General features: G+C 37.0%; 1 protein-coding gene across 3 annotated transcripts; it reads left to right on the top strand.

The window, feature by feature from the left end:
• Positions 1 to 24713, top strand: LOC149228990 (uncharacterized). Of its 3 annotated transcripts, none has more exons than XM_089378440.1 (19): positions 1 to 795; positions 13219 to 13506; positions 13629 to 13694; positions 13795 to 13935; positions 14068 to 14200; positions 14341 to 14420; positions 14650 to 14725; positions 14807 to 14913; positions 15011 to 15203; positions 15300 to 15334; positions 15442 to 15489; positions 18927 to 19085; positions 19357 to 19440; positions 19536 to 19586; positions 21068 to 21403; positions 22774 to 22905; positions 23006 to 23074; positions 23843 to 23914; positions 24043 to 24713. In XM_089378440.1, the coding sequence occupies exons 1-19, from the start codon at positions 220 to 222 to the stop codon at positions 24406 to 24408; spliced, it is 3012 nt and encodes a 1003-aa protein (XP_089234566.1). In that variant the 5' UTR covers positions 1 to 219; the 3' UTR covers positions 24409 to 24713. The 3 variants fall into 3 exon arrangements, with proteins under 3 accessions (XP_089234566.1, XP_089234568.1, XP_089234567.1); XM_089378442.1 differs by having other exon boundaries at positions 2 to 795; positions 23012 to 23074; XM_089378441.1 differs by having other exon boundaries at positions 2 to 795; positions 24046 to 24713.

Genomic DNA, 24713 nt, shown 5'->3' with positions numbered 1-24713 from the left:
AGTTGTCTTCCAACCTACAATATTTAACTCGTTTTTCTATTGGATAGCAAAGCCCTAAACAGCTATAACAGGTGTCCAGACCTCTAACTTCTCATTGCGCTCTGTGCGATCCTCTTTTACTATTACAGATCGACGACGGATCCGCTCACAACCCGGTGCTTAATCCCCACTTCCGCTTACAAAACACATAAACCTCACGCGGCAATCAGTTGCATCACCATGGCGGAGTCGGCAAACCCAACAGAGCTCCTGGCTTCAACTGAAGTCGCTGCCACTGAAACCACCGCGACGGAAGCCCCCACTGCCAATGAATCGCCGAAACCCGAAGCGGCTCAGGATGCCGTTCTGGAGAACGGCAAAGTTGCAGCCCCAGTTGCCCCAGAGGAAGAAAAAGAAGAAAATCTGCCATCGCCCCCTAAACCCTCGCCTCCTAAACCCTTGTCCCCAGAACATTCATCCCCCAAAGAAGTTCCGGCCGCTGCTCCAGAACAACCTCCAGCTGAACAAACCCCTGCTGAAGAAACCTCGGTGGGGTTAGTTAATGAGCCGGAAGTTGCAGCGGATCCTCTTGTCGTGGAGGCTCCGGCCGCTGCTACCGCCGGGAGTGAGGTTGCGAATGTCAATGGTGATGCAGAAAAAGAAAACGGAGAGACGGTTGTTGCAGAAGAGAAACCACAGGAGAAGAAAGAAGAGGATTCCATTCCTCCGGAAGGAGACAGCGTTGTCATTCCCCCTCATTGGCACGCCAAGCCGTGCGTTCATCTTACAAGCATTGGCGGGTTTGTCTCCGAAGAGGTATGTTGATATACCCTGCACACCTTCGTAGTTTTTCTAACTTATTTTATGGCCCAATATTGATATTTTCCAGTGTTATTTTATGGTTAAATATGCAAAGAAATACTTTTCTCTGGATGAAAATGTATATGGAATGCTTTCTCTATGCAAACTTCAGGGCTTTTACGTTTAAACTCTTAACTGATTTTTGAAGAATCTTTTCAATGTGAAGTTTATAATTCATTTTCCTAGTTGATAATGTACACAATAAAGGTTACAGATGATTTGTTTTGTCATGTTTTGTCAGCAAGTTTATATGGGATAAAAATTATCCGACATCTATCTCCCTTATTGTCTTAGCGTTTTGAGAGTTTTTGTTGGAAATGATGGAAAGCACATGCACATTTGAATTATAACTTATTTGCATAGTTTTTTATATAGGGAGGAATTTTGTTGCCCATGCTCATTGATTTATTTAATAAGCAAAGCTCGAAGTTATTTGAATCAGAAAGCTTATTTTGGTTTTTTTTATAAGGAGGAAAGTAAAGTTAAATTTTTCTAAATGGGAACAAAGCGTGTGGACATAAAATTTGATAAGGGTCATAGTTGATATTGGGAGCACTTATATTATGGGAATGATATAAAAATGAAACTTCATAATACAAAACAAACAGATATATAAGTTTTTTATTTGATAAGTTCAACCGTAAATGTTAAGGTAGCTGCTTTGCTCAAAGCTCGAGGTTATTTGAATTAGAAAGCTTATTTTTTGTTCAGGGAAGAAAGGTGAAATCAATATTTTTCTAATGGAAACAAAGCTTATGGACATAATTTGAAAAGGACATGGTTGATATTGGGCGCACTTATATTATACTAATGATATAAAAAGGAACAATAAAATGTCTATGTGAGTTCTTGTAAGTTTTTTACTTGATAAATTTCAAAGTTAAATATTAAGATAGCTGCTTTGCCTGTCCTGGATAGAAAGTTACTGAGTTCTTTGCCTGAATAGCAAAAATAGTGTTCTTATTTTCTTTTTGGCTTTTGTTGGTTGCGGACAAAATTTACCTCATTACTAAATGAGAATAATGAAGAGAATAATTTGCTGGGAGTAGTGGGTACAATTTTACTTGGGAAGGAAATGAAAAGAAATAAAGTGCAATTTCAGAATGTCTAGTGTGTGTTAGAATAAGCAAGCGGACATAAACAATGCTTATTTTGGATTTGGCTTGATAATGGAAGTTCAATATGCCATCTCACGCATCGGGACAGGAGGACTCAATAAATGGAGAAGACAGGGTGATCTCTATGACCTGCTCCGGTTTGGATAAGGCAATGTAAGTACAATTCAACCACCAACAAAATTAGAAAAGCTGGCAGAGAATAAGAGCTGTTTATGTTTAGCAAATTTTTTAAATGTGTGAAAATTGAGGATTCCACGTCAAGCTGAAAAAGGATAAAAATTGATTAATTTTGTAGTAAGCGATAAATAGGAACGTTTTAGGATCTTTTTTCTTTTCTTTTCTGAAATGGAATATCCAGGGGGGTTAGAAACGGAGACAGTTGTATATGCTTGATTATGAAGGGATTTTATAAGCAATTTCTTTTTGGTTATATATTACATTATAATAGCTTTTCAGAATTCAAAAGTGCAATTGGGGAAAATATTTCTGAAAGTATTTAATTCAAAATATGAAAAAAAGGTTTTCGATAAAGAAGAAAGTAGGTATCGTGCAAACTTTTGTAACTTTAGTAATTGAGCCAAAGGTATTCATGCCCCTGCATCAAAGGCCAATGATTCATGCTTCAGAATGAAATTCCAATATTAAATCCCAGGGATAAAACTGAAATTAAATTCTTTCAATACTTCTTTTCCTTGAAAATAAATTCAATTCAATTATTTGATACCTAGTGCTCGATTGCAGATATGCCTTTTTGATTGCAATATATTCTATACTCGTGAAAGGATACATAGATGGATGGATTTGGGCTTTATGCGTTAGTAATATCATGAAGATATACCTTTTTGACAGCAGTATATTCTATCTGCATGACACTATACACATGTTTAGTCTTGGGCTTATTCGTGAGAAATATGACGATGAATGTACATAGACGTGTTAGAACTTAGGATATGGAAGGAAAGAAGTGGAACAACCTTGGTGTGAAAACTTATGCGTGTTTACATGCACTCAAATATTTTTGTTATTGTGCTTGAACACATCGTGCGCAAAGCCTTTTTTTATATAAATATTACTTTGGGGTTTCTGTTTTACGGGGTGAGGGGTGAAGCTAGGCAAGGCTATTCATTCCTTATGTTCTCTTAGATGTAGAGTTGAAGTGACAGAGATCAAATGTGAGAAGGTTAAATATTAAAGCTTGTATTTATTTGCATGATGATTGATCTTCCTCTCACTCTTCAAGTTGGTAGACTTTTATCCTCCAAAATGCTTATTAAGCAATGCATTACCGTTTAAAATTCTCAAGACGAATCTGCAAAGAGAAATTTAAAAAATGGAATGGGTGAGTGGAATAACTCTACATGGATATTATTTACAACGACCCTTTGCTATAAATTTCCTTGAATTTGTCAGATTCTGATCGTGCAGCAACTCCGTTGCAAAGAAGTTGGATGGAAGGCTGCTGCATATTCTTGTTGGTCTCTTCATTTCAGCACATAGAAACCAAGTTGGTTTATGCCTTTTAAGAAGATACGTTTTGTCTGTCAGATCAGGTAATCACTTGTGGGCTTATATGCTTCTAATGCAAGTGTACTTAGTAGTCTCGACACCAGCATGAGAAAGAGAATTGTGTTTTTACAAATAAGAGAGTACATACAGGAAGTAAAATAAATTAGGATGTCTCTAAATTTATTACTTATAACATGTGCAGATGACGAGAAAGGTCATAGGAAGAACTATTACTTGTTGCAGTATTGTTATGGACTCTTATGAAAGTGATAATGGAAATGAACAGTGTGATTATGGACTGACATGAAAGTGATAGTGGAATTAGAAATGAACAGCGTTTAGATTAGTATTGTTATTAATATTATTATTCTATTATTATTATTATTATTAATTTGTTTGCCCAAAAATTTCTTTAATTTCCCTTTCCATTAAGAAACATAATGATACAGAGTGAGATGTTTGAGGGTATCCTTGTTCCTTTTATTTTTGCCAATTGTTTTCACAGGATTGAACAGGATGTGTGTGTGATTTATCCTGTGAAAGTTAGGCAACAGTTATAGTGTGTAAGTTGATATGGAACAGAGTATCCCGCCCAACAATTTTCTTATTCCGCTATTCTAATATGAATGAATGTCCAGTGAGCCTCTTCTGTTGTACATTTGACTTTAAATAGTAATTCAAAGGGTTGAGTGCGCATGTGTACTCTTTCTTGAAAATATACTGTTGCATGGATATGCTGCAAAGATTACTGTAAGTACTTAATTGTGCAGTCTTTCATGGCACTTTAATTGCCAGAATATTGTTTTCTGATTTTGTTAGTATGTTTGGAATTTATTTGAAAATGACAGTTTTATAAGACAATAGTAACAATCTAGGAGTAAGCGGTGACCTTTTGATAAATGCGTCAAGGTAGTTGATATTTTCAGCCATACACAGAAGGTGAATTTAACAGTTATGTTTTTCGTTAGATGAATATGTAAAACTTGTAACTTTTCCAATATTGGACTAGGGTTGTGCTAGCTTGGGTCAGGTTTAAGGAATATGAAGGTAGAGAGGCTGTGCATAAAAGTTGCAGTAAAGATCACATACATCATGCATAATAGTAGGTGTGTGAAACTTCTCATCTGTGGTAGGATTTTATTGTGATTCTGTATTTTCATGATCTTTTTTGATTTAACAAGTTCAAATGTGGCATTTTGACAACAACTATTTTTGAGTGTAAAAACATCATCAATAATTGTGTCGCTACTTCAATTCATTAGTTATTCAACGTAAATCTGGGTATATTTTCTACAGTGATCAGCGATATGATTATGAAGTTATTGCATATATCTGTCTTGTGCATGCATTCAATGTTTGTGTATTTATATGATTGAGTTTTGGGCATCTTTTGGGTTGGAGCATATTGCTATCCATTCTTTTGGGCAAGCATGTCTGGCATTTGATATTTAGATGACATGGAAGCTTGTTGTCATTTCAAGAGAATGTTTCTCATTTTTTAATCTAGCTCCTTCATAGGAAGATGAATGCTGCCTTGACTCATGAGAAAGGTTCGTTAATGAAAGGATGTATGCTTTTTAATGTATATATGAACCTTTGGAATATGTCAGGCTGTTACTAGTTTGCATGCTGCTCATACCAACTTGTTCTAGGTTTAAATATGTTGGCTTTATATTACAATAGTTTTTGATATAGAGTTTGGTGGTAGCATATATGGATTATATATGCATTAATTGTTGAGAGGACCAAGAAGGATTTTTTTGCCTATGTTGGCAGGTACAATGACTTGTTAGAAAGACATAACTGTTTCCGTTTCTACCTGGGGTGATTAACGTCTACCTGTTTCTAATCGGGGTGCTTAACACCCGTGGACAACACTCCCTTGACAAGGTGGTCTGACCATTTTGTGTATGGTATCCATCTGCATATGTGTGGCAGGATCGAGCTTTCCAGTAGTATAGAAACCTCACATCTTTTAAAGCTTAGGGATTTTTTGTAATGTTTTATTCAATTTTTAACTTACATTTGGTATTATTCATACTTATAATTAATTTTAGAAGACCAGAGTATCCTTATCCTATCATCAACAAGTGTGATTAAAAATACCATATTGCATCTTATTCATGATATCTTGTGAAACTACAATCCTACTAGCCTACTAGGTAAGAGTTGGCTAATGAAATTATGTCTTCAAAACACATGGTAAATCAACTAAAGTAAGCTTCTATGAGTAAATCAAATGGCACATCAGTCATATTTATGTGTCATTGAAACACTAAAATGTATCCCGAGGACTTGGTCAAAGGTAAATTGTCTAATTTATACAGTTGCCCAAATTGAACATTAAGTGGGTTATGGAATAAGATATATTCATGTCTTCATTGATTAACAAATTGTTGCGCCGAGAGGTGCCCTACAGTCCAGTATGGGGGCGATGTTTGCAGTGGTGTAAAATGTTTGTAAACATTTACATTTCTGCAAAATTAAAAAATAATAAAAGGTTAAAACTTAAAAGTACTATTGAGCCCTGTATGGGGGAGATGTTGTAGTGTCCGGAAATGAGTGTAAACATTTAATCTTGGCTCAATTAATAATAAAAAGTTAAGAATAATACAAATAATAATATTCAATTTGTAATATTGTAATTTTGTTTTTATTAATAAAATTACTAAGGATTTTTTAGATAAAAGAAAATCATATTATACATATCACATATAATTTATTGTACTGCCTTTTATGGCACATGGGACTTTGGAGTAATATTTGTAGGATGATTTGTGATTAAAAATATGATGATGCTTAAGGTACTGACTCCTGGAGATAGAAAGTTCTGTAAGGGAAAATGAATACTGCAATAGGCTGTAGTTGTCAGAAAGCAAAAGCCAAAATGCAATTTTGTGCTCAAATTAGAGCACACAATTGGGTTGTGTCTTATATTCGGCCGAGTTTTTAAAGGATAAGGATATGATGTAATTTGCATCCCCAATATGATTTGTGATTAAAAATATGATGCTGCTTAAGGTACTGACTCCTGAATATAGAAAGGTCTGTAAGGGAAAATGAATACTGCAATAGGCTGTAGCTATATCAGAAAGCAAAAGCCAAAATGCAATTTTATGCTCAAATTAGAGCACACAATTGGGTAGTCTCTTAAACATATTCTGCCGATTTTTTAAAGGACAAAGATGTGATGTAATTTGCATCCCCAAGATCATATTTGAAAAATGAGATATCTGTTTGAAAGTTGAAACTGATGGTCCAGGGAAATACTGGAATTTCAAGTATAGTAGTAATCTTAAAAGGTACCTCTTTTTATAAATGTTATGTACTCACAATTTAGTGATTCACGAGTCGAACATTTTTCGAATCTTACCAGGAACACTTGTGCGGATTGCCAAGAAACAACACATGTTCTGCAATGTGTCAAAGTGATGAACAAGATTTTGTTGAAAGAAATTTGAAATTAGATATAATCAGATGAGCTAGTTGCCAACTTGTTATTCTTATCATATGCACCTGATTAGGAACTGTAAACAGGGACCAAATTTGAAGGGCAAACCTGAATACAACAGAATTCCACAACGAGAATATATGTCTAAGTGACCGTATCTATTTTAGTGTTTTGGTAGACTTTTTTGTTAGAGTTCCACATCTGGACATGGAAATTATATGATATAATATCGGAGAAATACCTTGATGTAACGAGTTGCTAGAGACGACCTTACTTTAGTGGAGTCTGGAAATTCCTCGTGTAGGTAATGTTTAAGCCTTGCAGCTGGAGAAATGTGAAAAATATAACAATGGGTAGCTCAACAAATTATTATTGTTAAATATTAGTTGAGAAGAATTTGCTTGCGAGAATTTAAGGAACAAATGACTAGACCTGAATGATGAGAAAGGTTTAGGCAACTATGGACAGGGAAAAAATAACATTGTTGAATTATCTTGTAAGTGTATAGGTTTTGAGCAGGTTTTGCTTGTCAAGAATTTAGGGATCTGATGACTATACCTGAGTTGTAAAGTGTTGACAATGACAGGTAAAGGAATAGTTTTGCCTGGCAGTTGATTATTAAAACGGTTCTGTTATTTCTCATGTTACTGAAAACCATGTCGATCACTTAAAATCTCTAAACCTATTTACTGATAGCTTCTTGAGATGCTATGGTGCAGATGCATTTTTGAGGAGGCCCACCTGATTGCCATTTACGACAGCAGGAAGGATTTTTCATGGAGAATATTCATTGTTGAGAATAATTTCTTTCTCACAAGTATTTGCATATTACAGATGCCACAAATGAATAGTTCACTCAGATAACAGTTGTAAAGTTTCGGTGGAAAAGAGTTACATGGATGATGACATACTATGATGATGTTTATCTGCTTGGAAATGTTATGGGCAATGCTTAAAACTGGATGCCTACAGACTAATTAAAACTCATGACATACAACAATGAATGGTTGCAAAACTCGTAACACATTTGGGTTACAGAGTAGCTGAGGTGAAAATGCATTTTAGCTATTGCTTTAAGGAGGTGAGCAAATTAAAGTTACTGCTATTTGCCATATAGGTCCATTCACAATATGATAGATTGCAATAGCTGCAGCAAATGAATAAATAAAGTTTATGGTCAAATTTATTCCATACAAAGATTATGAAGGGAGTCTGATATATTAAAATAGATGGCAGTAATCAATAAGAATGAGTTATGCAAGGAGAAATTGTATGTGTGTAAAATCCCTGTAAAATGTGTCCTTAATCTTTGAAGAATGTAAAATAGTAAAGTACATAATGATATGTTCTTGGTAAGTATTGAACGATTACAATGAACTCAAAGTGAATCATCCAAAGGAAGCATTTTGGAGTTGGTTGATAATTGACTATATGGATTGAACGACCAGTGTTCTTCTATATGGAAATGAATCTGATGATATAAGGTCATTTTATTGATGTCAACTAATGACCACAAAAGTAGGTTGATGGGACTCGAAAGTGAAATCCACTAGTGATGGATTGTGGAAGTAAGGAAGCAATGTCTAAAAGCTGAAATATAAAACAAAATAAACTAATTAGTTGAAAGAGAATTGATGGGCATAAGCATATAAAATATGACAAAGAGCTACTAGTCCCTTCCATGACCACAAAAGTAGGTTGATGGGACTCAAAAGTGAAATCCACTAGTGATGGATTGTGGAAGTAAGGAAGCAATGTCTAAAAGCTGAAATATAAAACAAAATAAACTAATTAGTTGAAAGAGAATTGATGGGCATAAGCATATAAAATATGACAAAGAGCTACTAGTCCCTTCCAGAAGAAAGAGGCCTTTGATGTGCCAACAAAAGTCTCATTTATTTGGGATTTAAAGTGGTGTGGGTCTATACTTGCCATATGCTACCTTAATTTGTTGAGGTATGGCACAAAGACACTATGATTTATGTCTATAATGCTATTTAGTCGTAGAGTATGGTGATCACTCCAAACCCTAAACTAGTGAGAACTCGCTTGATGCATCCAATGTTTACATGTGTATTGGGGTACAACAATAAAGGATGTCTCTTAGCGCTAGAAAGTTTTTAGAATAAAGGGGATTCTCGAGGCCAAGACCCTCAAGAAGTGTGATCCAAGTGACTTGGTTGTATTGCTTGTAAGTGTCCTCTTTGGTTACTTGGTTTAATTATTGTTTAGATAGTAGGAGGTGAGTTGGAGTTTCTAAAGAGTATTTGAACTGGGGGAGATGGTCTAATGATATAACCATTGATTGAAGTGATTGAGAGGCTCCTTGGGGCCTTGTCAAGGCAATGGCCTTAGATAAACAAAATGCAAGGTTAGGGGCATGGATCCTTGTTGGAAGTCAAAATCTTGAAATTGGGTTTTTGTGAATGAAAGAGACCAATTTGAAAATGGCCTTGGGAAGTAAAGGCTAGGCCTTGAATTTCGACTAGATAATGGGTTGTGTAATAGTTTTATTCCATTTATTGATTACATGCTTGGTTGGTTCAAAGCAAATTTGGTCCCGATACCTTGGAATTTATAGGACAATGGGCTTGATCGTTGTGCCCAATAGGTTCTAGATATTGAATAAATGGCCGTGAAAACATTTTGTGATATATAAGCAAGGGAGCCATACCACTTGTTGAGTCCAGGCTCGAGAGCATGTTATGCACTGAAATGAGGCCCCATTAATGGAACCCCAAACAAGTATAGGAAGTTTTGATGTTGATTCTAATGGGAAAGAACACATTTATATGTGTTGAAGATTATAAATTGGTTTTGGGGTAGTTGTGAATTGGATAGGGTATTGAGATGTAATCCTAGTTCCTTGAGTGGGGAGAGGCCAAGATGACCATATCATCAACAAAAACTAGAGAGATGAACACATGATGCAAATAGAAGACAACCATCAATGCAATGAATATGCTCTTGGAGGAAAGGCTCTAGTTCATCGCTGTAAATCTTCAAGGGGGTCTGTGATATATGGCACCCTTGGTTAACCCTAGAATACCCATGGTGGATTTTGAGAAGTTGTGGGTTGTGCATTGACTACCAAGAGACAACTCATAGGTCTCATGATGGAGGCCAAATTGTTCTCCAAAATGTCAATGTTGTAGAGCTTTTGGCACAAGTCCTCTTTGAGGGTCAAGTCACCTTTCAAAAGTTCATGAAAACAACAAAAGAGATTTTAAAAGCAATGACATGCCTCCTAGTTAATGATTGTCCTTGATTGTGAAGATATAAGCAATGGTTTGGTACTTTGGTTGAAACTTGCATGTCTTGCGGTGGTGGGGTCCCTTTTCTTGAATTCTTTGGGGGCCTCTTCCATGTTGGTATTGATTGTGAAGGTATGATTAGTGGCATGGTATTCTTGGCAAAATCTTGCATTTCCTCTCGACTTGAGGTTCCTTCTCTCAACTTCATATGAGAGCAAATGAAGGATTATGGCAAACTTGGAGAAGGTGTGTCCAACCATTACATTCTATAATTTTTTGGATCAAGATTGGGCTTCGATTTGAAAATAGGGTGGGATGATAATGATGGGATGGTGCTCAAGATAAACTAGAACACACAACATGATTAAATAATTCAACAATGTGGGAGTTGAGGTTGTGAATACGATGTTTGAGGAACTCACCTTAGATGCCTTCCTTCTCAATTGCTCCTTTGTGCTCAATAATGTGGGAGTTGAGTAAGTGAATATCAGGTTTGAGGAACTTGCCTTAGAAGCTTGCTTTGTCAATTACACTATCAATGCTCATAACCATGATTGCTCTTTAGATGTCACGACCAAAGGATAAAATATGACATGGGGGGGGGGGTGTGGGAGGTGGTAAGGGAGAACATGGATTGCAAGTCCAAGTCAAGAAAGAGTGGTTGAGGAAAAATGGCATTGGAAAATTTAGGCGGGTGGATAGCCTTACAGAGCTTGTGTCTTCTTAAAGAAAGGAATTCCCATCTTTTGTTGACAGGGTAGGTCATGATAGGATTTAGGAAGGCGGAAATTTGGGTTTGCTTGTAATAGTGAGTTTTAAATCCGTGTGTTTGTACTCGTAGAACCAAGGATTCATTTGGCGAAAGCTAGGTCTAGCAGCACAAGAAGGATCTTGGGTTGAAAAGTGTTAAAAGAGTTGAGAGCAACCTTCTAAAGAGCTGTGGGGAGAAGCTCATATTTGGTTGACAATATATCAAGGGATGAGAGAAAGGGAAGGCTGGGTATCAATTGACGAAGTTGGGTGTTGTAGGAGTCAACATACTAGTATCAAAGAAAATAGTGGTGTGTGGGATTCTAGGCAGGGGCAGAGTGGGAGGAGGGGGTTGGGAAATGATGGCGAAGGAAAGGAGTGCTTGCTACACAAAGGGGGGATATTGAGAAGTGTTGATGCGAGAGAGTTTTGAGTAACTCTTGGTTGGTTAGGACATAGTCGATCACATTGGCCCACTGCTGCGGGTTACATGTAAAGCTCTCAAAGATATCTCCCTGATGAAACACGTCTGAATTCCCATGTATAATTTTTATACTTGACACCATCTCTGTCTTTTGCAATAACAAATTGCTGTAGTTCATGATTCTAATCAACAACATAATGAAGGGCTGATTAGACACTGTATGTGGTCCTTGATGCATTAATGAACTAAAATCTTTATTGTTAAACTTGTAAGGCCTTCATAGGAAGTGCAATTCAATGATGCAATCAAAGTATGGGAACAACCATACATCATGGTAATGCTCTTTTACTGAAAGCAATGTAAATGATTAATGGCTTTGAAATTGTTGGCTCCGACGATTTCCCTTGATGTGTTGTGAAAGAATAATTTATTGACTGGGGTGCAGGATTCTTATGTTGGAGAGTTAGGAGGAAAGTTACAAAAATTTACAACCAGCACAAAAGATATTGCGACCTGAAAAAATTTGAGAGTACAAACATCTGAGATTTCACAGCTGGACTCAATCAGAAAATTGAGCAAGGAATCATGAGCAAGAGTACTACACCATGAACAACATTTCCTTTTCAGTCCTATGTAAAGGATATGTGAATTATTCATTTCCAATGCCCTCGTTAAAGGGAAACACTTGTTCAAACTTCACACATGCTATGGAAACATTGGGTGATGCATTTATGGAAGCGCAATACTTGGAAGCATAACTTCGATTTCAAGCACCCACTTGTCATATATTTTTGTGGGCACCCTTTTTCTTCTCAATAGAATTAGGAGACTCATAATAGGGAATTAAATCAGAAACCTGGTAATGTTCTAGGAGTTCAAATTCTGAATATGTTTTTTGCCCTTTGGGTGATGGAATCCGGAATTTGGTTTAATTCCATAAAATATTTATTTGTTGGATAAGGTTCTTATATTTCGAGGCAATGTGATTTTGAAATGGGATATGAGGTGATAGCAAGCTGAGATATCCATGGCATCCTTTTGTAAGTTGCATTCTTGTATTCAGTTAAGATCAATTTTTGATTGTTTTCTTTACACTCAATGATCTTCAAGGGTATCCTTGACGTCTGGAATTATCTCCTTTTCTACAGCTTTTGCATTGAAACATATTTTCTTAGTTTGATTATCCATTCGGATTATGGTTTTAGATAATTGCACTATGTTGCATTTCTTTTATAAAAAATTGTTGGTTTCTGTTTTGTGATTGACATTTAAGCCAGCTACAAGTAGAGTTAGCATGCTTCAAACTGGATTAGAAAATTGCATTTAGCATATTTTTTATATATTGTAGGGACTATTTAATGCTTTTCTCTAGGCATCTGCACTCTTTTGTGTGATATTGATCTCCACATGTGGAATACAGGTGTTTTACATGTGCTTTAAAGGACGTCTTACATGTGTGATTTATAGGGTTCTTGAATGACATTTGATAAAAGAGTCCTTGCCATCTTCATGACTGTAAGAATTTGCAGAAGCTTACACTACTCTTTACAGAGTTTGGAAAAATCTTGAGCATGTTCCAAACTGGTTTAGTTTAGCAGATCTTTATATATTATAGGGACTATTAATGCTTTTGTCTAGGCATCTGCACTCTTTTGTGTGATATTGATCTCCACATGTCAGACAAACGTCTTACATGTGTGCTTTATAGGGTTCTTGAATGGCATTTGATAAAGAGTCCTTGCCATCTTCATGACTATAAAAATTTGCAGAAGCTTATACCACTCTTTACAGAGTTTGGAAAATCTTGAGCAATTGTATGCATGTGATAATCTTTACCATCTTCATGGTTCATTGACTGACTATATGAATTTACAGGAGCTTACACCACTCTTTTCTGAATTTGGAAAAATCTTGAGTATTGTATTTGAAAATGAAAGAAAAGATGCTGCAATTATTCGCTATGACACAGCAACTGCGGAAGGAGAACAGTTAGTTGCCAAAGTGAAAGATAAGCTTCACAATGCACAACTTGGTGACCGAACTTTGCTCATCGAAGCGTTTCGTTCTGATTCATTGCTCTTCATCGGGAATCTCACTCCAGACATCGATGATGCACTGCTGAAAAAAATGTTTGAACAACATGGAACAGTTGAAAGAGCTTTTGTAAGTTCTATTCTGAGCTTGAGTTTGCCAGAGTGCTGTAGCTTTAATAATGTTAAAGGAATGGTAATTTATTTCTCGAACAGTAAGATGTGGGATTTTACAGATGCTTGGCCATTTTTCAGGTTTTACGCAATGCAGCAGGGCGGAGCAAAGGATATGGTTTTGTGGAGTATAGCTTGAAATCTCAGGTTTGTCAGCCTAAGCTAGAATTTGTACAAATGTTTCTGTTCATGCATGTTGATTGTCTGATATCTCTTAGCTGATAACCAAAGGACTGCATCTTTTCAGGCTGTGACTGCTAAAATGGCCATGGGAAACATAAACATGGATGGCCGCGTTTTACGTGTAGAATGGTCAGACTGTAAGAAAATAGCGGATATGTTTTCGACTGTTCTCTTTGTTGACCGTATACCAAAGGAAAATCCAAATGTAATTTTCTATCTATTCACAGAATTCCCATCTCGAAAATCTTTTGTTGTTGATTGTGATGAAATAAACTTTTGATGAATAAACCAAACCATGTGTATGGTTGTGACATGGTTAATTTGCATTCGATGACAGGTGGAGGCTTCTCTAAGAGCATTATTTGGGCAATATGGCAAAGTAAGGGATTGTCACCTAGCTATTGGCATGAATAACCAGTTTCGTGGCTTTGGATTTATAGATTTCTATCATTCGTTATGTGCTGACATGGGTGGGTATATATAAAAAGCCTTTTAAGTTAAATTTTTGCTATAGTTTTACTTGGAAGAAGCTTCAATTCTGCTGTTTTTGTTTCTATTGCATTTTTGACAATCGGGGAGCTCTGAATATGTTTTCCATTGTTTGTTTCAGCACACCAAGCATTAGATGGCCATGAACTAGAAGGACATAGTATACGTGTTAGTTTTGCAAATCCATCTAAGTCAGCTCAGGTGAGTCTTGTATTATGCTCTTTGTCTAAAGAAATTTTGAAATATTTCATGTTTGTTCTTGCATGTAGTATTTAGAATGTGTAGAGTACTTCCAAAGATATAATGTGTGAGTTATAATTCATATGTTGGAGCAAACACTATTATTATTTGTTGGGCCTATATTTTGTAATTAATGTACCCTTTCAGGATGTGTTGTACACTGTACTAATTGAATAGTCTGAAACTGTAGTCGTACAAGTTACGTTTTGGAAGCCAGGCTCCCTCAACTCATGGGGGCTCTATGGGGGGAAGGGGTGCATATGGTGGTAAGTAGCTTTTTGTTGTTTAATATGTTGGTATGGGATGTCTCGACAAAGAATGTCAAAATGTATTATTGCATGTTGTAGGTATGATGGGAAATAATCATATGAGAGGACACATGCCAACTCCTATGTTAGGTCAACGTTTCTCAGGACCTGGTCGCTCAGGCATGATGGGAATGGGCATAGGAATGGTATGTACTTTTGCTGCTGCGTATGTCAAATTATAAATGAATTAAAGTGTGTAATTGGATGTTGAAGAATGTAACTGTTTAAATGTATTTGATGCAGCAATTTGGACGTGGATCTCATGGTGGGCAACCATTTGTTGACCAAGGACATGCAGGCAGTGGTGCAGGTATGCTTGGGTCAACTGCAGCACCGACAGGAATGATGGGTCGCCCACCTGTTAATAATGTGCCACCTAGACGGGGGATGGCTGTGGGAGCGACCTTGGCACCAATTCCTCGCCTTCCTGGTCAAGGTTCTGTGTAGTCCTTGTGTTGCGGAGAATCTTGTGAATTGTTTTAACATGAGCATCTTGTATCATAGCTGACATTTTTGTCAAAATTAATTGCAGGACATGGTACTATAAATCCAGCTACAATTGCACAGGTGAATAGAGTTTCTGTTAGCTGTATCAGTCTGAATGAGTTTTAAGACTTGTTAACATTGCCCTGATTTTTTCGGAGAAATGAATAATATTTGCATATGGATTGTAGGTTGCTACAGCACAAGCAAAAGCACGAGAAGCAAAGGCAAGAGCAGAGGTACTTAAGTTCTTCTAATTGTGTTTAGGCATGCTACTTTTGTTGAAGCTTTGTAGTCAGATAAGATCCTCAAATGGCCATAAAGGGAGTCCAATGGGACTCAAAGGTACAATCAAGAGTGACAAACTGTAAGAGTGCCAGAGCAAATCCATGAACTAAGAACTAAAAGGTAAAGTATAAGCTAAAAGAAGCTAATTATTGAATGGGAGAAGTTTACAGTATGCCTATCCTACAGTCCTACCTTGCACTTGAGAAAGGACCCTCACATTTTTCTCATTTTACGAACCTGTGATGGGGCACACTGCTTTTCTTCCCAGCTATAGTGTTATCATTTTAGCTGACATAGTATTTAACTGGTCCCTTTTCTATTTAAGAGTTCTCTACTCAAATATCTTTTATATCCTGAGGCAGTACATTGAATTTGAAATGTTCAATGTACTTTTTGGACAATGTCAATGCAATTATAGCTTTCTTATTTTTGGCAGATTCCCAATTATAAATATAAAGGCATTACTGCTGTAGCTACTGATATGCCCCTGCTCCTTTTCTATTTTAAACTTCTTATGCCTTTGAATGAAGGGTATAATTGATGTCCTTTTCTTAGTTTGAAACAATCTAATCCTTACCCGAGGTGTTCAACTAGACATATGTAAAAGTTGTCTATTGTGAACAGGATTCTGTTATTAGCCTACTATTGTTTGCTTTCTTACAATAATATGGAGCATTCTTAACTCACCTCTTTTTTCTTTTATACATGTCAAATGAACCTTTCCAGCCGTTGGTCATGTTGTTTCCGCTAACAATGCTGTTCTAGGTGCCATGTAAGAATGGTGAGTTTTTGTATGTTGCTAATCACAAAGGAAGTATCTGCCCCCAAAAATGCTAGATGGAAAGACGTTGAAATACTTCGAACACCCAACATTCTGATTGCTTAGGGAAAGAAGCAACTCAAGGAGGGGGCACTGTCACACTGCATAAGATAATTCTATTGTTTACGGGGGGATGGTGATTTTTGAAGCATTTTTTTTCCACTGAAGGAAGCAATAATTTGCCTGTAATATATGCTGCACTTGCATCTGTCCTAGACAATATTGTTCAGTGTATTCACTGTATTGTTATGATAAAATCGACCACCTGTGAAGTGTAAAGTCCCAAGCATAGGGTGTTAGTTCGCGCAACTTGGGAATATTACCCACTGTCGTCACAATATTTCTTCTCTCTTTAAGTTGGTTCTTCCCCAATGTAGGGGCCAATGAATGGCGCAAGAAGAAAGTTATTGATAAATTCATCCTCTTTTGCACAGGCTAATTGGTTCATTTGTTCTTTGGGGTTTTGTATGTGATATTTACCACTGTAGCAAGCATTGTGATTTTCACTAAAAATAGAGAAATTGCATTTGTTTGGGCCTGGTTGATTTTTTCAAAAGCGAGACAATCGAGATTTTATCGTAAACCAAGAAAAAAAATTGCAGGTTGATGGAAAACAAATTCTATTTATTGTTTATTTTGACTCTTACATTTTTGTATATTTTTACTTTTGCTGATGTTTGCTGTTTGTTATAGATATTTTCCTGATTTTCCTGATTTTTTGGTCTTGTGGCCCCTTGATGATTTTATCCCAATGTCTATGTTTGCAATTCTGCAAGTTTGACTAAAATTTAATATGCCTGCAAGTTTGACTTAAATTTAATATGCCAAGTGAAAGATACTGTGCCAAGAGGCGTTCTCTAGCCCAATATGGAAGAGATGTAATGTTATGTATATATTTTCATTTGGTGAAATAAAAATAATAAAATAATAAAAAATAAAATTAATAATTTACCATTGGCGGTTTTTGGGCTCTAGATTTTGGCAACCCATGGTATTTTTCCATGGTATTTGTTATGATGAAGCCTATTTAAAGGCTTGAGGAAATCCATTATGGAATGCAAGTGTACCTGGTTAGATCCATCTTAGCTCCAGAATTGATCCGTCTTGGCGTTTGGGAGATCTGGATTAAAGATGGATCTAGGCGGGTGGTAACTTCTCGAAAACTAGATGATTTTTGGCCTCCTCCCAATAGCTAACTTATATAGCATACTTGTGCCTCTTTTTTTAAATATGATTCTGAAATTTTTACCCTGAGGTACCTCAGTATGTTTACTAAAATCCCTAAAAAATTCGTAGTATGAAATTTCATTGGCAGAAGGTTATGTAAAAATTACAAGATCACTCATTTGAAACTGACTTTATCTCCAAACCTGTAGTGAACCAGAATCCAACGTTTTTACTAGATGTACCCTGTGATCTCTCAGTTTCTTAAAAATATTCGGTCTGAAATGTCCTAGAAAAAGGTTATAGCAAAAATGCCAAGAATCACTTATTTGAAACTGATTTCAGGACAAATCACAAATTCAATATCTCTGAAAATATAGTGAATTAGAATCTGAAATTGTGACCAGATGTACTTTTGATATTTCTCCTCAATCCTCTCAAAATTTCATGGTCTGAAGCTTCCTTGAAAAAACATTATAGTGAAAATGTCATGATAACTCATTTAAAATAGCAAAACCCTATGTTTGCATGCTATGATACCAAGTGTTATGAACCTAAAAATGATAAGAAACCAATAATTACACTCTTAGAGGGGAAATCTCCTTTTACAATGAATATAATGTATGAGACAAGAGGTGATGAACCATGTGCCTAAAAATGATAAGAAACCAATAATTACACTTTGAGGGGGAAACCTCTTTTTTCGAGGGGGAAACCTCTTTTTACAAGACGTGATGATCCTAAGACTAGCTTTTGTTGGTGTGTGTATATATAGGAGAGACAAAGGGTACAATCAAAATGAATGGGTACAATGAAGGGTTCTAGACGACCTCCTACAGTGAAGGGTTCTTACACCCTTTGAAGTACTCATTTGATTGCCTCTTGAGTGATCATTTCTTTTATTTTTACACCCAATGAAATATGTAAAACTGTCTAGAGATGGAAGATACTGTATGGCACGAGGTCCCTCCCAAGGGGAGATAGTAATAAACTGTCATCTTTTCGTTCTGAAAAAGATGTAGGTACTCACTGCAATGCCCTTGTTTATGTAAGTGAAGCCTTATGGCTGGCCCACCAGTCTGGCAGTGATATGTCATGGCCATATTCATCCTGGCTCCTGTTTTTCAATGGGCCTTTATAATCTCGGTCTCAGTCAAGCCATTCAATATGGCAACTTATTGTCATCAATAGAACTGCTGAGTTTGTTCGCTTCCACTGTGTTTATTTCTATAAAGTTTGTATTTGGTAAGTTGGGTTTAACATTGACCTTTCTCCCCTTATAGTAAAGAATTGTTTTCTGCCATTGGGTATAGTGAATTCATGCTTATTTCCGTGAAGCTCAATCTTACTACAAAAAAATGTTTATTTATTTTAGTTCAACGTGTTATTTGTGAATACGTACAGGAATATTATCAGCATCAGCCTCAGCAGGCTGCAGATAACATGTTCAGGCAAGGGGATTCACAGTATGGGTACCAGCAACCATATCAGCAACAGACACAACAATCATATCAACAACAGCAACCTCAGCAGCAACAATCTACACTCCAACCACAGTATCAGGTTGCTAAAGAAACTCCCATGTATATTTTGTACTCATATAACATGTATAATGGCATTGGAAATTTCACTTACATTTTCTTGTTGCCAATAGTTTATTTATGCCAAATATGGCCGGTTTTCTTCATCAATATTTCTTGTTGCCAATAGTTTATTTATGCCAAATATGGCCGGTTTTCTTCATCAATAATTAATGTCCATGAAATGTTCACACAGTTTTATTTATACATAAAGTTACTGTCTTTGATTCTTATTCAAATCTGTGGTTGTACAGCATTCTCAGCAGCCATATGGGCAGTATTATGCACAAACAGCACAAAACTATGTGCAACCTCAACAGCAACTGCAACAGGGCCAGGTTAGATCCCATTTTATTGTTATAGAAAGTTGTCTGAATCCAAGATTATGTGTAGTATTTGAACTCTATTGACAAGGGCTTTTGACTTTATACAGTATTCTCAGACAACTTCATACTATCAACAGCAACCCATCCAACAGGAACAGGTATTATTGCTATTTCTAGCTTGTTATGTAACATTGCAATCTGGTTGATTGATTGTATGTTTGGCAGATAACCTGCTTGTTTATGGCAGCTTTGTAGAATATACTACTCTTCTTTTACTTATAGGCTGCTATTGGTACATATAAGGAAAACTTTCATATTATGTTTCATGAAATTAAGTATTTTCTATATACTGGTATTTTACGACTGTTTTTGGTGGTTCATTTTCGTTTCCATAGTATATGCAAATTTATGCTTTCTTTTTCCCCACAACAATTGTGCTTGAAGATACAAAGCTCCATTAAACCAGAGTTTGTGAGTTCCTATTACCCCTGTTAAGAGACCTGACCATGTCATGTAAGAAAGAGCTGTCCCTAGATATTTTGTAGTGCAAGCTCCATTAAACCAGAGTTTGTGAGTTCCTATTACCCCTGTAAAGAGACCTGACCATGTCATGTAAGAAAGAGCTATCCCTAGATATTTTCTAGTGCATGTCTGTTGAATATGCAAGTAGTTTCAGAAAATTGGACTAATACTAAAGTAGATATTCCTGGATACCAGTTGAAAGTTTTGATCCTTGAAAGTTGACCAATCCTAACTTTTGTGACCTTGATTTCTGCTGATCTTTAGTGGTTTAACTCCCCTTCCCAGCCCACTTCGCTCTCCATCACATTCTCTTACTTTTGTACTGTATTGCCCAATACATAGAGGTTTTTTGAAGACTGTTTGGTGAGTGTCTGAAGTACACTGCATTACTGTTTTGTTGGTGCAATATATTTTCCATCCTGTATGTAAATTTATGTTTTCTTTTTGCCCTACAATAATTGTACTTGATAACACATGGCCCTATTAAACTAGAGTTCACGAGCTCCTGTTTGTGGTTTAGCATCCCTCCTGAATCTTCTCTTACTTTTGCACTGTATTGCCCAATACATTGCTGTTTGAAGGCTTTTTTGTGAATGTCTGAAGTATACTGCATTATAGCCTTTTGTTGGTCCAAATAATTTCGATTCTCTATGGAAATTTGTGTTTTCTTTTTCCCCACAATGATTGTACTTGAACATACAAAGCCCCCTTAAACCAGAGATCAGTAGCTCCTATTTCCCTTTCAATTAGACATGACTGGGACATGTAACGAATCACAGTCCCCTGAATTTTCTAGGGCAAGCCCTTTGAAGTATGGAAGTAGTTTCAGGATATTGGACTAATACTTTAGTTTATCCCGCATACCAGTTGAAAGCATTTAGCATAGAAAGTTGATCCAATTCCATCTTCCTTTGGCTACTATTTCCCTTTTAAAGGGACCAGGCAGGGACATGTAAGGAATCATGGTCCCTTGACTTCTCTGGCACACCTTTTGAATCTATAGGTTATGCAGTAAGTGTTGAGATGTGGCATCAGAATTTCAGAATTCTTGTTGTTGTTTGGATATATGGTTATTAGGGATTAAAGTTGAATTTCATGATGAATGTTTATGTTTTAGGGAATTGCTCCACAACCATATCCCTATGCTCAACAATACCCACAGCAATATGGTCAACAATATGGGGCACCAGTGTCACAACAGTATAGCCAGCCATATAACCAGGCAGCTTCTCAAAGCAACGTTCAGCAGTACCAGCAAACTCCTCAACCTCAGGTGCAAAGTCAGTATTCTCAACCAGCCTACACGGACCATTACGCTCAACAGCAGCAGACCCAGGAGAAACAACTGCCGATGAATGCTGCAGCTCCTGCAACTAATCCTGCTGGCTATTCAACAGCGCAGCCGCAGGATGTTACTCAGCAACAAGCTTATACAGCCTATTATCAACAACAGGTACAGAGGAATGCATATTTTAGTATTCTTTGAGATTGACATTTGTGCAGTGCATGTTATATGCTTTCTTTTTGTTATTTTAGCAGCAAGAAGATAAACTTACATAGGAAAGGAACATTTTACTCTGAATAAATATTTAGTGTTTACATAAAGGTGTTCTGTGCATCTTGTTACAGGCAGCCATAGCAATTGACAGTGCATATATAGACATAAAAGAGGGTTTACTTGATTTTCATTTGTAACTTATCCCTCAGTTTACAAGACAAATGATCGAACATGCACAAAATGGTTGAGAGCCCTTGGTGTATTACACCAGCCTGAGTGCCAGACAAAAACAAAGTGCTAACAACACTCCGAAGGACTCTTGTGGCCATTGCATATGCTACTATCACTGGCCTGTCCTGGAATTTGTTGTCAATTGCTTATGAATAGGTGCTGTAGTTGCTATCCAACAGAAAGTCGAGGAACCTTATAAATGTCATTTGCTGTCTTTTTGTTTTGGGCTGGTGTGGTGAGAGATTTCATGCCTCGAGGCAACCCACCCATCTTGATTGTTTGCCACAGTATTGTTGGTGGGAGGTGGTGGGCCTTCCTCTTGTGGTCATTGACACTGATCTGTCTCTTCTATGCTGTGTGAGTTTTGCAATGGTTTTTTGCCAATTTGTATGCCATGGCCGGAGCTTTGATGGCTTCTCTGAATTGCAGCCAAATAGCATCAATTGCTTGCAGGATTCCTCTTTTAAAATTTTCTTAGTAATGCTCTTGTGTCTCCCTGTCATGGGAGATTTATTGCTCAGCTTTGTCTTCTGGTGAGGAGGGGGTGTCAGTCTCCATGAGATTGAAGTGGCACGCTTGGCATGTATGCTGTAGAATGAGGCCACGGATCACGAACAATCCTTGTTATAACTAAAATTGATCCAAGGGGCAGGCTGTTCCCTGTTATTATGGCTTCAACACGGCTGTCCTTGGTATTCAGAAGAGTTTTTTTTGTTTGTAATTTTGGGGCCACCAATTGCAGTTACATTCTCATGTGAGCTTATCTGAGGCATTGACACCAGTGCATCCTACATGGGTGTTTGTAGAAGTGTTTGATGTCATTTTGTTTTGTTGAGGAGTACATCAATTGCTTGTTCTTATTTAGAGAACATGTAGGATTGTAGTATGAATGTCATCATGCAAGTATGTTTGGCTTGTCTTCAGTCTATATGATACTTGATGTTTTTGTATTGAAATGCCTTTTTCTCTTTTGTGATAGACATTCGATAAAACATGCATCCAATCAAATTGGTAAGTGTTTATCTCTGTACCCAACTTATTGGCTGTATCTCGAAAAGTGTTGATTTGTCTTGTTATTTTTTTTTATTTCACAGCCACAGCAAAATGCCACTCAAGTTGCATCTGGTACTGCACAAGCGACAGCTGTTGTTGGGACCACACAGCAAAGTCTGGAAGCACAGTGGGCTGCATATTATGCAAGCCAGGCAGCCTACCAACAGCAGGCTGTGAGTTGATTTTTGCTTCATATACTGGTGTTTTTCTGATCAAGGGATCCTCTTTGTATACTGTTCACTGAGATTCTCTGTTTGGCCTATCTATCTAAAGATGCAGGCAAGCTATCCACAACAGCAACAGCAGCAAGCTCCAACAGCCACTGCAACTTCTTATAATGAGGTAATTTAAGCAGGATATTGTTTTATAGATTGCAAATGTATTCTTTGTTTATTAGTTACAGTGTGTCCAACACATTGTCGAACTTTTGGCAGCCTCTCTTCATTTATGACTTTGAAATGATTTTGTCAATTATGTATGTTATTTCAATTCCATGAATTTGTAATTTGTTTTCAAGTTATGTATTAATGTAGAAGTCAGTCAACACCTCAATGGCATTCAAACTACTTGTCCATGTTAACAAAGGTAGTTGAATTGCATCTCGTTTAATGGTAATTCAGTATAATGATTCCAGTTCTCTACTCTGATGTGACCTACACTGCAAGTCAGCGGTCCCAAGACGTTAATCCATCGTGGATGCTATCTACCTTATGTCAAGCATTAACTGAGTAGTTTCATCCCAATGTTAGCTGGAATTGGCTCCCATTTCGTTGGTGTTGCATTAGGATCATATTTGTGTTTCTTACAGTAGTAGGACCCAGGTCAGCTTATCGTAGGGGCTAGTACTATACTATATGTAAGGCTAGTAGACTAGTACTATGGTATGATGAGTGTTCTTTAATTATGGACTTCCATTGAAGGTTCTCCGAAAGGTGGTCTCCATCTGGAAGTGTTGCATCTCTTGGTAGTATTGGATGCAACTAAGCTATCTTTTGGTCCTTGTTTGGGATGGAAGAGGGCCAATCTAGCAAATAATTAGTTGGCAGGCTTTGATATAACACTTTGTTGTTCTGCCTTTACTAATATAGATATTCTGTAATTTTTCTGCAGCAAGCAACCACAACACCAGATGTTGGTCAGAAGCGTACTGCGGATCAAATGGAAGCTGGCACCCAAAGCCAAGTACGTGCTGGAGTTCTAATTTTAATTTTATTTTCCTCATTTGCATGCAAGCTGTTGGAAGTTTTGATCCACTATTATATGATTTTGTAGGATAAAACATATTTTAAGTTTGTTATTTATATTGGCAGCAGGTAGCGTACAATTACCCGCAACAGATGCCAGGGAATTATCCCCAGCAAGTAGGTGCTGGAGCTGGAACCTTCCAGCAAAACCAGGGGATGTCAGCAACAGCTTATCAACAAAATCCTGCAGCACCCGTTTCTGGCTATCAGATGCAATCTAATGCTCAGCCTTATCAGCAGCAGCCTGCTGCCACAGGATTCCAACAACCTGCAACAGTGAATGTTTCTACAGGTTATGATAAGCCTGTGGTGGCTGTTGGAGATGGCTACCAGCAACAACCTGTCGGTATAGCAGCTACGTTCCAACCAGCGGCCCAAGGACAAGCTGTAGCTGCACCTGTCTATGATTACAGCAAACGTCCTCGATTCTGAGGTTGTCTCTGATATCATGCGATATCGAGTGTGTAATTTAATATTCAGATTCAGTTGCTTACCTGCCGTGAAGGTAACTGCAGTAGATCTGCATATAGAGTAAAACAATGATTTTTAAATTCTTAATCCACATAATCGATGTTGGAAGCCAATCAGTGCGCATGGATACTCCGAGTCACAGATTCTTGTAACGTTTTCGTTTGTGGCTCCAGGTGATTTTATCTCTGCAAGTTCTCTCTAGATCTAGACTATCCATGTATTTAGTTTTTCCAGCACTAAGGTGTAGAATGACGGATTTTCCAGTA

This window comes from Pinus tabuliformis, chromosome J (assembly GCF_031772625.1).
Source record: "Pinus tabuliformis cultivar Carrire ecotype Pingquan chromosome J, CPIR1, whole genome shotgun sequence".
In the NCBI taxonomy this organism is placed as follows: domain Eukaryota; kingdom Viridiplantae; phylum Streptophyta; class Pinopsida; order Pinales; family Pinaceae; genus Pinus; species Pinus tabuliformis.
The sequence above is the reverse complement of the archived record's forward strand: the minus strand, read 5'-3'. Positions and strand labels throughout refer to the sequence as shown.